At 34.2% G+C, this 15,074-nt stretch overlaps 1 protein-coding gene across 2 annotated transcripts in view; it reads right to left on the bottom strand.

Moving 5' to 3' along the window:
* LOC138306097 (uncharacterized) overlaps nucleotides 1–12,934 on the bottom strand; it is a 13,305-nt gene extending 371 nt beyond the window's left edge. The window contains exons 1-7 of one of the 2 annotated variants that reach the window (XM_069246459.1): nucleotides 12,767–12,934; nucleotides 6,177–6,434; nucleotides 4,709–4,978; nucleotides 3,850–4,049; nucleotides 3,399–3,484; nucleotides 1,671–2,021; nucleotides 991–1,272 (exon numbers count right to left, since the gene is read on the bottom strand). In XM_069246459.1, coding sequence (XP_069102560.1) covers nucleotides 3,853–4,049; nucleotides 4,709–4,978; nucleotides 6,177–6,434; nucleotides 12,767–12,824 — 783 coding nt within the window. In that variant the 5' untranslated portion in view covers nucleotides 12,825–12,934 and the 3' untranslated portion in view covers nucleotides 991–1,272; nucleotides 1,671–2,021; nucleotides 3,399–3,484; nucleotides 3,850–3,852. The remainder of the gene's footprint in view (nucleotides 1–990; nucleotides 1,273–1,670; nucleotides 2,022–3,398; nucleotides 3,485–3,849; nucleotides 4,050–4,708; nucleotides 4,979–6,176; nucleotides 6,435–12,766) is intronic. The other variant, XM_069246460.1, reaches the window with a different exon arrangement.
* Nucleotides 12,935–15,074: the final 2,140 nt, after the last annotated feature.

The following is a 15,074-nucleotide window of genomic DNA, read 5'->3' as shown; positions in this document are numbered from 1 at the left end:
CGGAAGCGTTGACCTACACCAGTCACGAACGAACTATCCAAAGCTGTAAAACACTCTCGCCACGTCATTAAATTACCGATGTTGAGTATTCCAAATGGTACTCAAAAATCATTGCAACATTCTAACTACAAGAACACTTCATGCAATTTTGTTAGTTAATCGTAAGATAATTGTAACATTAAGGCGATCCTTGGTCCATTTCAACAATGATGACAACACCACTGAAGGCCTACCGACAAAGATTTTTCCGAGAATTAAATTAAGATTCATAATAGGTAATACAAATAATAATTTACCAATGTGGTAATGCAAAAAATACTTTCCGGAAGAGGAAATCTCCGCCCTCGGGAAAGAGTTTTAAGTTGACAAAAGCTTGGTAAGTTTTGCGTTATACCACTTAACATAGACGGGGTGCTCATGCCTCACAACAGTTGAATTCGAATGTAAGAAGAGCGAATAATTGGCGAGAGCGGGGTTATAATCGCCGACTTCCTACCACTTATATATCTTTGTTCATATATATGAAAGAGTTATCTGTCCTTGCGGGTATTTATTGATTGTGGCGTCTTGTGTTTGCGAGCTTGACGTCATACTATAGAGAAAACAACGTGAATCTCGCTCACAAATTAATGACATTATATTTGATGACTTACTGTAAAGTGGGAGATAACTCTGTAATGTGCAGAAACGGGATATCATCTCGACCCTTGTATCACTTTTTAACTTTGTTTATGTATATAGAAGAGTTATTTCTCCTTGCAGGTAGGTATTGACTATGGCGCCTATGTTTGCATGTGTAATTCTTAATCGGCGGTGTGTCGCTAGGAATAAACCCGGTAAAAATCCATTCCACGTGTCCTTTCGGCATGAAGCAAGCATAACCCATAATGTAAAAAGAGCGACAAAACTGCAGGGAACGTCATGGTTCAAAACAACAAAAACAATGACCAAACGATCTACCTCTGCATACAGAATAAAGAAATACGTTACCTTCTGAACGGATACGGAAAGTGACGGTCAAAATCTCTGTTAAGCCGTTACTAATGCTGACTTTGTAATCCCGGAAATCAGACGCAGTAACGACCTTGACCTCGCCCCTGACCGTGTACGTGTATGCGTTGTGTCGTTGGGGAGGAAGTGACGTCACACCAGGAGACCATTCGGACTTTGGAACTGGGTTTGAGGTCACTTAAACATTCAGTGCGACTTTCGTATTCAATTTCGCTTCTATCTCTATCAAGTTGTATATAAAGTTAACCATCTGTGGGTGACCTAAGTAGACAAACGAAACATGCCATTAATGCCCACCAAACCAAGATATCGTGATTATAGCTGATTGTAAACACACGTAAAATGGCCCTAATGTAACGAAGTTAGAACATGTATGAAATCCGAATCATTATGTCACCCGACACAAACGCTTCTGGTTCGTCTTTAAATAGTCATTCGGCATCTTACATCATCTTTCTAAATAAACTGTATATCATTGTGAAATTTGAATTTCACACAGCTAAAACAGTTTTTTAATGTGAACCACAGTAAACGAAAATTAAGTGCCAAATGAATGTAAACTATCCTTTCGATTAAGATAATTTGAAATCTTTTATTCCGCATGTACTTGAGAAATTAATGATATAAAAAGTTTATTATAAGTAAACATTATAACTTACAATTGACTTCAAGCATAAAATGTCTCAATGTAGAACCAGCACTAGTGGCACGTGGTCGAGTGACATTATTAGTAGCTGTGACGTCATATGCCCCAGTTTGGCTGCACTGGAGGTGATCCATAACGATAATATGTTTTCCTGGGGCGAGTTGAGTTCCATATGCAATCCCTGTTTGGTTCCTAAAGCGCAATGTAACCTCGGGTTGGGGGTTGCCAGTTGTATTCACAACAAACACCATAGATTGCCCCTCCCGGGACCTCATTGACACGCTGGTTAGGCCTGTATACGAACTAGTGACTCCTCTGTACGTACCATTGTCCATGTAGCCAAAGGCGATCAGTTCAGTAGGGACTAAGGACGGAAATCAATCATGACGGTTTAATAACCTTTCCTAATAAAACAATCAGTTAAAGGCCCTATACCTTTCCGAAGCAAAATTTAAAGGTTTCTTAAAAACATTAATAACAAAAGAAAATATATATCAATGGCTTAAGATGAGGTTACAACACCAAACATATGCAAGATTTCCTGTCTAATGTACGATAAAAATGGAGATTCATTTCGCTGTTTTGCCGTCTGGCGCAGTGATAGTCAACTACCGCGCGGCATTTAGGACGACAGCGGGAAACATAAAACGACCCGCTTTATGAAAATTAACATTTTATTTATTCTAATTAAACAGTTCTGGAGGTGATGATAAGTGTCCTAGTATACGTATAGTTAATAACTTCTGCGACTCTACAAAATTATTATCTCGTTTTACATTCCTATTTAAAAAAATAAAAGCCGTTTCGGAAAGGTAGTGGCCCTTTAAATTTCTACATGAAAATATCATATCAAGTACACAGGATATAGAAAGAACATCTTGCCAATCAAACGCTTTTGATAGAAGTGCTTGAGTTACGTTAATTTATGTAATTCATCTGTATATGTAGAGATGAAAAAATGTCTCATTAACCGAAAACCGGAATTCAAAACAAAACCTAGTGTTGACCACGACTATATTCAAAGTCATATTAACGCATGCTTACAAAATATACACTTTTAAAAAAATCATAATGAAAGGATAAGTGAAAGACAAACCTTTAAATGTAATTGTTAAATGAATCTTACATTCACATTTTGTCCTAAAGCTTTACTTAAGAGCCGTTTTATGAGACACTACCAATTTAAAATTTCCCGCCTCTCGACGGACGTTCAAATATATGTTATAGCCGCATTCACATATTTTAACATAAAGTGAAAGTAGACATTCTCAACGTTATATATATATATATTTTGTAATATTTCCAACGCCATGAATTTTTCAAAGCTTTAATCATTATATAAAACTTATCATTCGTAATAAAATATACAATACAGAAAGAAACACATATTTATTGAATATCTCATGCATTGTGCTCACAAAAAGACTTAAATTACATTATATATAAAACAACATTTGAATGTTTCAATGGTATTAAAACGTAAACAAATCTAAGAAAAATCACAAAAATCGTAAAAAAATCCACAAACTTGCTTAATGATATTATTATTTTTTTTACATTTTCTTGTGTTCGCATATTACAGAGTTATCTGCCCTTGTTGGTAGGTATTGATTATGAAGCGTCTGCGTGAAATAGGACTCTAGAATTTCAGATCGCGGATTAAAGAAAAAGCGAAATTAAGTTTACACGAAAAATAGCTAATCTACAGTAAAATGTGTTTAAATAAAAAAAATGTACGAACCAAGCGGCGTCAGCAGGAATGGTAGACTAATGAGAGAAGAGGACTTGAGCGTTCTCTGGCCACCCTCGTAGGCAACACAGGCATACCTAGCATTTTAATTTTAAACATTTTGGTGACCTGATATGATATAAGTCGTTAGAAATAAATGCTACGGCAAGTTATCGTTATCATTCATTTAACTAATTAATGTGCGTCTTTATCTCAGCCAATCAGAAGCAACGTTACAAACGGCGACGCCATTTTTCCTTTTATGGGCTGATGAAGTAAATGTTAAAGCCAATGAAAATGGTAGTTACAAACAAAATTAAATTATATACAGACGAAGTTTGGGTATGTGGGCGCTTTTGTCTAATGCACTCTGGGAGAGACTGTAACCATACCCACTATAACCCCAGCTAACTATATACCACGCAACCCCTAGTGTTGGTTAGGAGAAGATAACTCTATATACCTGTTAAATCATCAGGTTGGATCCGTTAACGACGAATCGACTACTGTCTGACCGACTTCCGTTGAGTGTCCAGGAGTAAGTCATTTCCAATCCGTGGTTGATCGGCTTACTTTGGGATTCAGATTGACAATTCAAGGTCACAAACGAGTCAAGGTTAGGTGATTGGTTTGATGACGTAATCAATGGTGTCGCCGGTGCGTCTGAAAAAATACTCTTCTTAATATTACGACGATTGCAAAAGAAAAATAAATGATTAAACATTTCATTGACATCAGCATACTTCAAACTACAGGAAACACCCTTTTGTGTCTTATATATTGGTCTCAGTATATTATTATTTCTTCATTAGCATCCATCTTGAAGATTAGATGATAATAATACTTAATAGATTTAAGTATCAAAATACAAGTACAAACTGCACAATATCACCTGAGGATAAAGTAAATTCATCATCAGTTAATTAAATTATAGTAATAAGAATAATTAACTATTAATCAAGAAAAAAACATGGTGGTTGATAGTGATATAAATTAAACAAGTAATAAAAAATGATACGTTTATCAGATGCATGATGGCATATGTATATATGCATGAACTAATACTCATATACAAAAAGTTATGTTTACATGTGCCAACAGAAACAAAATATCAAAGAAATATAATACATTCAATATTATCTCACGTAATTACGTGTAATGTTTACATTTATATTACATTTTACTTAAAAGTCTGTATTATCAGTCGTAATATAGTAACATCTTATTTATAAAATCAGATCAATAAAATAGATCGATAAATTTGTATTTTAAAAAAATCATTATTACTAGTGCCTCAAAATATAAAACAAAAAAAGACTCACCGGTAACTACCAGCAGGTGGCCTGGAGTCATCGGTTCCAGGTTACGTTCTATGTAGTAGTAGCCAGCGTCTCTTGTTGTCAGGCGGTTAAATGTCAACGTCACCGTGTCATTAACATAGACCGATAGACCAGGGATGGGTGTTTGGCTAAGTTTTCCATAATAAAAAGACAAAACTTGTCTTTTACTGACTTTAAGGATCACATAACCAACAGAGGGCAGGGGAAGGCTGAATTCTGCAGCGCCATCTACCGGTCTGTACATGGCTGTCGCTGTAAAGGAATAACCACCAGACTTATTTACACCTGACCCTTGGCGAGAAAGAAGAATTTTCATGAAAAGTAGATTTGTGTCACAGTTGATATGAAGAACATGCAGTTGATTTTTGCCCCGTTTCACGTGAAAATCACATTATACAGATGTTTCTTGCCTTATCAGTCAACAGTCAAAACTCTTTTCCCGGGGTTTTGGGACCAACCCTAGAAACTGTTTCTCGAGGCCGATGGCGCCGGTATTTATGACGTAAACAATTAAGCGCATGCACAAATTCCTCGCCGGGCAACAGTCATATTATTGAGTGGACAATCGTTTCTGAGGAAATGTATATTTCTATTTTCCTGTGAAAACAGTCAAAAATGTATTGCCTGTGTAGGGAGTCCAAACTACATGTATAATCCGTATCAGATAACTCGTGTACATGATGCAGGCATATGAACTATATGTATAATCCGTATCAGATAACTCGTGTACATGATGCAGGCATATGAACTATAGTTTGCTTAAAAAAGTCTACGTTATATTTACATTTTCGATATATGAGCGCTTTATTATTGGCGTCCAACGAAATTTAACGTTCAGTTCAGTATGAACATTAATCTGACGAGCAAGCAAATACATACCATGTATGGCATAATTTCAGACCTTGTAAATAGTCCATACCCAAATACAACAGATGTAATTAATTTAAGCATTGATACCAATTTCTTTTGTAATTTGATAGGGGTATGAAAAAAAAAAGTTTGATCTGTTTGAATCCAGATTCTCACAAAAGTTTGCAAACAACTTTTATTGCAAACAAAGAAATATTAATTATAATAAATATCTTATAGATGCCGAATAAAAATATGATGTCATTTTGGTTTTGTTGCGCTCCTGAAAACAACACAGAATGCTGGGTAGACTGTTACATTATTTAATCAGTTCTTGGCATGGGCTGTTTCATCAGAATGGTGTCACATAAACATATCCTTATGACCGAAAGTATTGTCACGAAAAACCTGTCGAAATTTACATGTAAGACACAAATGTTATGATTTGTTGTACAATGTCGTGTGCCATTGGAAATATCTGTCAAACAAGATCGTTCATAAGCCAGTGAACAAAAACCTCCTTAAACTTAAATATATATAAATGTCCGTGGCACTACAATTGCGAAATTCTCTATTTAGATTTAAAGTCGTAGCGACGTACGTGTAGTGATGGATGTCTCCGATGTACCAAGTACAGACGTGATGGACGTTGACGAGACCTTTATTGTGTAGACTGTGTTTGGTGTTGTCCTGGCCAGTACGTACTGATGAGTATCGTTTGGCAGGTAAAAATGCCTGATGTCTAGGATGTTCACAAAGTACTGGTGGATTTTCGTGTCTGGATGGTCACACCACGTGACTCGAATGGAACCATTAGCAATGTACTCAGCGGTTAGGTTTACTGGAGCAAGTCCATCTCCTGTAACAAATTAATAAATCAATAATAAACATCTAATTTTAACATTTATTGAATAAAAAAACACCATTATACTGGCATTTAAAGGTAAGGGCTATTTGATAAATTCGTTAAAATTCCTTGTGCTATATGATAAAAGTAGTTGTGGATAGCGAATTCCGTGTTTTCATATTAAATGCAGAGTTACCTCCCTCTCAGGTAGACATCCATTGTGACGTCATTGTATTATGAACGCAACTCACGTCGTGTTCTCTGAAATGAATGACGTTAACTACTGAAACACACAACATCACAATCAATATCTACACGCAAGGGCAGACAATTATGTAATATTAAAAAATCCAGAAAACTTCAAAGTACTAGGAGTAATATTTACGTTATTCGCGGACAATGGGAAGTCGAGAAAACAAACTTCCGCGAAGGGTCCAGTAGAATCAGTCTATATTGCGATATTATATCGTCGGGATAACGCAATCGGCAGAAAAACACGAAAGAAGTCATCGCAACAATTAGTTGACTTACAGAAAAGCTACTCATAAACCGCTTTGTCTGTTTTCTTATGTATTTCGAAATTTTAGTGAATGTATATTGAAGCATCGGTTGTCATATTTTTACGTGCATTGGTGTTTAATATACATTGATATAGCCATCTCCGTTATAAAAAGAAGAAAAAAAAGAAAAATCAAGTATGAAAATAAAAGTTAAACGTTTATATAATGAAAATATTTGATGGTATATATATACAAAACAATGACAGATTTATTGAAAAGATAAAGTACTTCAAGGAATAATGGGTTTGCGGGAAACGATATTAAAACGGTAATATGATAAAATAAATAATGTTGTCGTTTCTGTTTAACAACCTTGATGTTTTATTTACAAGATTTTGTTAAACGCGATGATAAAAATAGGTCAATTTTATAAAGACCTTATTTTCTTGTTATGTGAAAAATATATCAATGCAAATTGTTAAATAATACTTAAATGATATATGGATACATTGATGATTATCATTATCTTTATTTCCTCCAAAATGAAGAGTATATAATGATACTACAAATGTATATGAAAAAAACAACATATGATAACAGCATGAGATAATATGTACAAAATTAGAGAGAGAATAGGGGAAAATACACAACATGGTTATTATAAATCAGGGAAAAAGAGAAGAGGGCACAATTCTCTCGGATATTTCTTTATCATATTATTTTCAATATTTATATATATTCATAAACTAGTAAGTTTTAATCAGTTACATATACGAATTGAACATTTTTCTAAAATTGTACGCGCATGTCAATCTGAATTGTTCTATATCATAACATTCCAATGTATAGTCCAAGGGACCTCCTAATAATACATGTATTAGCTCAAAATCTGAGAGGGAGTATAAATATGAAATAAAATCTACATTTGTGATTGATACAATTGAACATATGAAATAATTTCTTATTTGTTCAGTTTATGAACAATTCAAAACAATATGACTAACAATATCAGTGTAAAAATCTCCGCAATAGTGACATAATATTACAGAATTTTCTAGACGTACAGACACAATCATTTTCATAATATATCTTACATTTTCAAGGCAATTTGGATGACGTAGAGCTAGTTTCCAAAGGTAATGGGGTTTTAAACAATCATGTAATGATAAGAATCGTGTGAATTCTGCGTCATTTGACATTCTCAATTTCCAGGCATTTGTTTCATACATAGTTATAGATTTGTGGACTAATGCCTTCCAACAATATCTTGAAGGAAAAGATCCATCATCGAAAAATTTTAAGACATATTCATATAAGTTGTATTTCTTAAGTATTTTGGTAATGTCTGGAATAAAACCTTTTTGATTGTACGGTGCTGGAAAGAATTGTTGTGAGTATGCGAAAGTCTGATATGAAAATATTATCCTTGTCTATTCAGCATTGGATCATGTCATCACATCACCAATTACAAGCCGTCAATGAAGATTTATGTTTTGGTGAAAAACAGTGACGACAGCGTTAAAGCTGATATAGGGCACTATAATTTGATCATCTTAGGCCTATTTCTGTCGACATGTACTAAAGGACAAAACAACATGTGGTAAAAACGGTATAAAGCTAGTGTATTAGTAATCCGAAATAAAAGGCCAAAATAATTTCAAAGTACAATCCAAAAAAAATTCTATGGAATATATGTGCTGCCACTTCTTCAGACCAAAATAACACTAACACAACGTGTTCGTCTACATGTTTGTTTACATCTATAGTGCGCAGGTACGGGAATCAACAAAGACAAGTATCCACACATGGTAATATTGTATTGACCCATATTTCTATATAATTGAAGTGTTGAGTGATAATTTAGTGACCGCAGTCACACGAGAGCTGAAGTACTCTACGGATGTAGCCATTGATGGTCTGTACCAAAGTCCTTACAGTAGGGAAAACACAAGGAAAAACTTCCTTACTCACAAGCACATCAGTCACTTTCGGTACGTTATCAGTTTTCAATCTAAAACAATACACCAGAATAGCAGTTATATGCAGTACCATTAAAGTCAGCCATTAAAATACGTTTATAAAATTAAAAAGGTATCCTGGTTCTGTACAATGGTCGTATTACTGACTTCAGTAAAATTGCTCAGCCTTAGTAAAATTGTTCAGCAGATGTGTTTGAAAGGACTCATTTTTATCCATAACGGTATCAAAATAATGTTTTATGACGCCAAGCTATGTAATTTTCTCAATAGATGAATATATCGTGATAATTTTGCAAACCAAAGGTACAAAGTAACAAATAAAATTGCCGCTACATTTAAAAAACATTGTTGAACCCTGTTATGCGATCCTTTCACTTCCCGTTTGAGTGCACTAAAATATTCAGTAAAACCTTGGCTAATTATTTGAAGTAATCCTTGTGGCAATTTCATTAAAAAGTTATTTCAGTTGTTACACCAACTTCTATTGGTTAGATCTTTGAGGTTATTTTTCCACATACCGAAAGTAGTATGACGTCATACATACATAATGATTTCGCGAGATATTTTAAAGCGGTATAGACATTGTCCATACTAAGATCATAACTGAGAATTCAATGCGCCAGAACTCAGTTTGTTTCATTGTAAAAATAAGGAAAATCATGGAAATATTTGTCTACTTAGTACCTGAATGTCTACTTAGTACCTGAATGTCTACTGAATGTCTACTTAGTACCTGAATGTCTACTTAGTACCTGAATGTCTATTTAGTACCTGAATGTCTACTTAGTACCTGAATGTCTACTTAGTACCTGAATGTCTACTTAGTACCTGAATGTCTACTTAGTACCTGAATGTCTAATTAGTACCTGAATGTCTAATTAGTACCTGAATGTCTACTTAGTACCTGAATGTCTACTTAGTACCTGAATGTCTACTTAGTACCTGAATGAGTTAATTAAATTACAGGCATTATATTCAATACTTTTTTTTTCAATTTCGTTTTCAAAGAAGCTTGAATATCTTATCAAAAATTACTAACAGGTATAGAATTACAATGCTTACAATGTTTAAGTCTTTATGTTACAAGTACAAATAGGAACTGGAAATGAATTTTGACTGTATATGTACTGCCAAAATCATTATGTTTACGTCTACAGTACAGTGATATGGGTTTGTGAACTCGAGAATTAGAGGAGATCTGGGAAACTAAATATTCAAGTAAATTGACCTCGAGAAAGGTATTTATTCGAGGTTAGTTGGAGAAGCTGAATATTTGAACTAAGGGATATTATATTAGCTAAATATTTGGGTTAAGCGGCTCGACAGCTTACTGAGCCCGAGTTTGGCGAACTTGATTTTTTTATATTTGGCTTTACGTATCGCAAATGGATGTATGTAACTAATAAAATCTGTTACTTGTAAGTGATTGACATCCCAACCAGGGCTTATGCCTCGGTTGGGATTATGTTACAAAATCTTAACCCCCGACTGAGATAACCCGATCTCGATCACTTACAAGTAAAAACTGTTTTTTCTCGCGCCTCTTTAAATATAACAAAACACATCTATACGTGTTCAGAGCATAATGTTATCCTGTCTTGGGCCTTATGGTTCAAAGCCACCTAACCATTTCATCTGCGCTTCGAACTCAGTCATTTCGCGTAAAATATAGTTGGGTTATATCAAAGGAAACCGATGAACAATCGGCATATAATGTTTCTATAATTAAAAACAACACAGGAAAAACCAAACAATGCATGGTAAATAACTGAATGCACATATATCTAATAATATTGGTTTTTTGAAGCGTGTGACGTCACTAATCATAATCGAGATTATGACGTCTATGCGCGGACTGTTACATGGATGGGGTAGAATTCCGCCAAAAATCACGTAAAGGTACCAGCCAGATAGCACGAGATAGAAAATCTAGCAAAGACTATCATTTAAGATTTCCCATTCTGAGGTGCGACAAATATGGGAATGGCAGAATGATTTTTTATTTCATAACTCAAGAATCTTGTAGTAGCGAACTACATGTTTATCATACAAACAATAGTATATTCAGACACCTGCATCAAAAATTAACTTTAAAAATACTAAAACAAATTATTTGACGCAGTCCACTTGGTTTGTATGAAAATTGCATTCTAACATCGAAACGCAAGTGGTTGTATTCCATTGGCGAGACACGTCATAATTTAGTTTCTGCTCGTGCTTAGTGTTCAACATGAGGGGAGTGGGACGATTGGTTCGCCCTTTTTCAGTATAATGGGACCGGCTACTCTGTGCATGTTCAGTGCGTCTGCCGCATGTTTCAGTGAGAGAGCACTATAAAATGTTATGTTTTTATTTATTATTTTTATATTTAATTATATTTATATTGTAATTAAAGATGCTCCACCGCTGAAAAATGGTATTTTTTCACTATAAATAACAGGAGCAGACGATTTAGTATATTTCTCCAGTTACAAAAGTGACTTACTTTACACCATTACCACCATTGAAAAGTTTGAGCTTCTAATTTTACTTTAAGTTAAAAATATGAAAAAATAATTAATTGCATCCCGAAAAATTCCATGACACTATATCCTATATGGAATGAAGTACTGATTGCACATGCACCAAAGACGAAATTAATTATTTTATATCATATTTTGTGTTAATTAGACATATATATAGACGATTAAACACCAATTATTGTTCAAATGATTGACATCATTTATGTTATGTCGGCGGTGGAGCATATTTAATATATTACATGTATATTATAATATTTTATCAGAAATCAAAGGTTCTAGAACACAGTATTAATAGAGGTATAATGCATTGATTGAATGTGAAGGTTATTTTGTTCTAAAAAAATGAGAAACTTACAATGAAACCATGAAAACCAAAGGCAACACTAAAACTGTTAAAGTGACGTGATTTGCCAATTAAAAAACTAATATACATATATCTGAGGTGTTCTCGAGGTTTCATGTCAGTGTTCCTTTAGTTAATTATTCTTTATACTTGCTTTAGTGATAGTGAAGGTCTGCATATTCTGTCAAAAAAAACTATTGGTCTGAGTTAAATCGCCTCATAAAAAATAAATCATTTTTTTGTAAAATCGCGGAAATTTTGATCCACGAATATTATCATGTTTTGAAGGAACACTGGAATACCCGTAGAAAAAAACATCGACCTTATTATCATTGGAATCTAGCTGGCAAAAGTTGTCCCATCTGGGGTTCCAACCCCCAGGTGAATAGTTAGTGATAAACCCATGTGACACGTTAGCCTGCAAGCCATCTTTATTGTGTACCCCGACAACGTTATGCTACAGAATTAAAATAACATTTCCGCGAATAATTGTAAATAGCAATTGGTAAAAAGGTTAAAAATACATTATCTTAGTCGGTGTTATTCAGTGATGTTTGTCACTTAAGCATGAATATATAATGGTACATAGTGGCTTTGATATGAAGTGAAAATAGAAAGTGATATAACAACAGAATACATTTGGGAAAGGGAAATTATATTTGTAATGTTACATATACCCATACATACATATAGTAGCTTTGCTAGTAAGTAAAAAAAATCTAAAATGATATAAAAAAAGAACGAAATTTCATAAGTGAAAATTGTTTTTGTAAGGCTGCATATATACCCATACATAGAGAGTAGCTTTGATAGTAAGTAAAAAAACCTAAAATGATATAAAACAGAACGGAATTATATAAGTAAAAATTGTGTTTTGTATAACTGCATATATACCCATACATGCAAGTGTAACTTGGATAGTCAGTAAAAATAGAAAGTGAAATAACAACAAAAGGAAAGTAGACACATGAAAGTTGGGATGGTAAGAACACATACATACCAAGGCTTGTTGGTAAAGAAATAATCACAAACACCACAATTTTCCAGCCATCCGCCATATCTAATGTCGTAGTATTGATTTAAATAAAATATTGGGAAGAACAATAGGGACAAGGAAGTAGGTTAATCCAATCACCCATGAACAGACAATTGAACTAACGCTACGTCTGGAGTAGTCAACTTCCATTCACTGTATAGCTGGCTATTTACAGGGGGTACACATTTTAAACATTTAATTAAAAACGAGTAATTTGAAAGATTCGCGGATAAAAGTTTCGCTACCATTTTAATGTCCAGTAAATGCAAAAATGTAATAGAAAATATGTACAAATATAACCAGTTATATGGTTTGGTTCAGTTAATAAAAAGTAGAGAGAAAAAAGGGGGAAAAACAAAAGAAAAAAACCCAAACAAAACAAATGGGAAAATGAAAAACTAAACAAACACAAAAACAAAATAATAATATATGTACGATGTTACAAAGATTTATTACTAACTAATTAACTAACAATTTATCACTACGCGGAAACACGCCAACAACTTTTATAACTTTATTGAAATAAAGAAAAGTATTGATTTAAGGTGTCTCCGTATTTTCCTTCATTAAGTTTTTCGTGTGTAGTATCTAAACATTGTCGTGTACACAGAGATGCACTTAAAACGCAAGTCAATTATAGCCTTATACGGGTAGGCAATATTGCTGAAATATCTTCATAAGTAAATTGCAGCTATGAAACAAACTTTGAGCCTCCATAACCTCAAATCTGCTTGCAGATACCTATGTCTATTTTAGCGATGTATTTGATGAAATAATGTACAACGTTTGATGTGGATATTGTTAAATATAGTCATCTAAACAATTTTGCCATAAATGCACATTTTGAGATAACTTAATAATATTTTATATTTGTATTACATTTTTTTATTTCAATGATGTTACGAATGTTGTAGGCGTGTATCCGATGGGCGACGGAGTTGCCTAGTGGCTAAATAGTCTCGACATGTTACCACAAGCCCTCCATCTCTTGGTCGCGAGTTCGGATCCCATGTGGGGCAGTTGCCAAGTACTGATCGCTAGTCGGTGGTTTTTCTCCGGCTTTCCTCCACAGACAAACCTGGCACGACCTTACATGACCCTGACTGTTAATAGGACGAAAAACAAAACAAAACGTCTACCCGATGACAGTGATAAAATATTAGCTAATTAGTTCATTACCATTTTTAAGATAGCAGCGCACCTAAAACAAATTTTATCCACAGGTGTGTCATATGACCTTCCTCAAAATTCAAAATTTGTGATGAGTGATAAGACTTCAAAACTTCATTTAACCTGGACAGTGGCAAATGTTAACATTGTCGCCTATGGGAAATAATTTAGTTCTGTGCGCAAGGTAGACGTTTTGCTTCAAAAGTTGCTACGAAGACTATAACAACTGGTAACACCAAATTGATGTTCGCATGTTGCCATAACGCGAAATGTTCCTTAGCTAAATTGGATTTTCTAAAAATGTCACTGCAGTTTGAATTTTTTTTATTATTTTGAAGTCAAACAGATGTGTTATTTACAGTACCGTTTCAGTAATGGCATAAGGTACGTAAATCGATCGTTTCACATTTAAAATTAAGATAAATAAAAAAGAAAAAAAATCAGCTTTCGTTTGTATATTATACAGATATTACTTAATCGCAATGAAACATTAAAAACGCAAAATGTACAAGATCTCTTATCACAAAGCGTTTGCGCGCTAACATGAAATGGGGGAGGGGGTGGTTGTCAAATGCGGTCCATTAGTAATTGTATAAGACTACTGGTTTAACTGATTTCTATTTGGATGTATTTCTAACGCATTAACACACTATCACGTATACATGTAGATTGTTTATCATATTATACATTGTGTACGACCTGCTAATGCTTACAAAATCGTATGTCGTTAGGAAAATGCCGTGATGGGATGTACTTTATAACACTAAGTTTGATTTCCGTAGTTGTAATTTACAGCTTGATCGGCGAATTATATAGGCCGACAGAGTATATCAACTCATAGAAACATATTATGACCTGTTTTATAGGTTTTCCCTGTTTACCGCACGATTCTAGAAGTGTGTCCTTAGTGACCCTCTATGTTTTAATTTGGACGTAGGTATTTAGGTGGGGGCAGTGGTGGTTAGGATGTTCCGACAAATTACCACAAGTCCTCTACCTCTGGGTAGCGAGTTCGAATCGCATATGGGCCAGCTGACAGCTACTAATCGATGGTAGATGGCTTTTCTCCGGATTCTCCAGTTTTCCTCCACCATCAAACCTG

This window comes from Argopecten irradians, chromosome 13 (genome assembly GCF_041381155.1).
Source record: "Argopecten irradians isolate NY chromosome 13, Ai_NY, whole genome shotgun sequence".
Lineage (NCBI taxonomy): Eukaryota > Metazoa > Mollusca > Bivalvia > Pectinida > Pectinidae > Argopecten > Argopecten irradians.
Note: the sequence above shows the minus strand (reverse complement) of the source record. Positions and strands in the feature narration are given on the sequence as shown.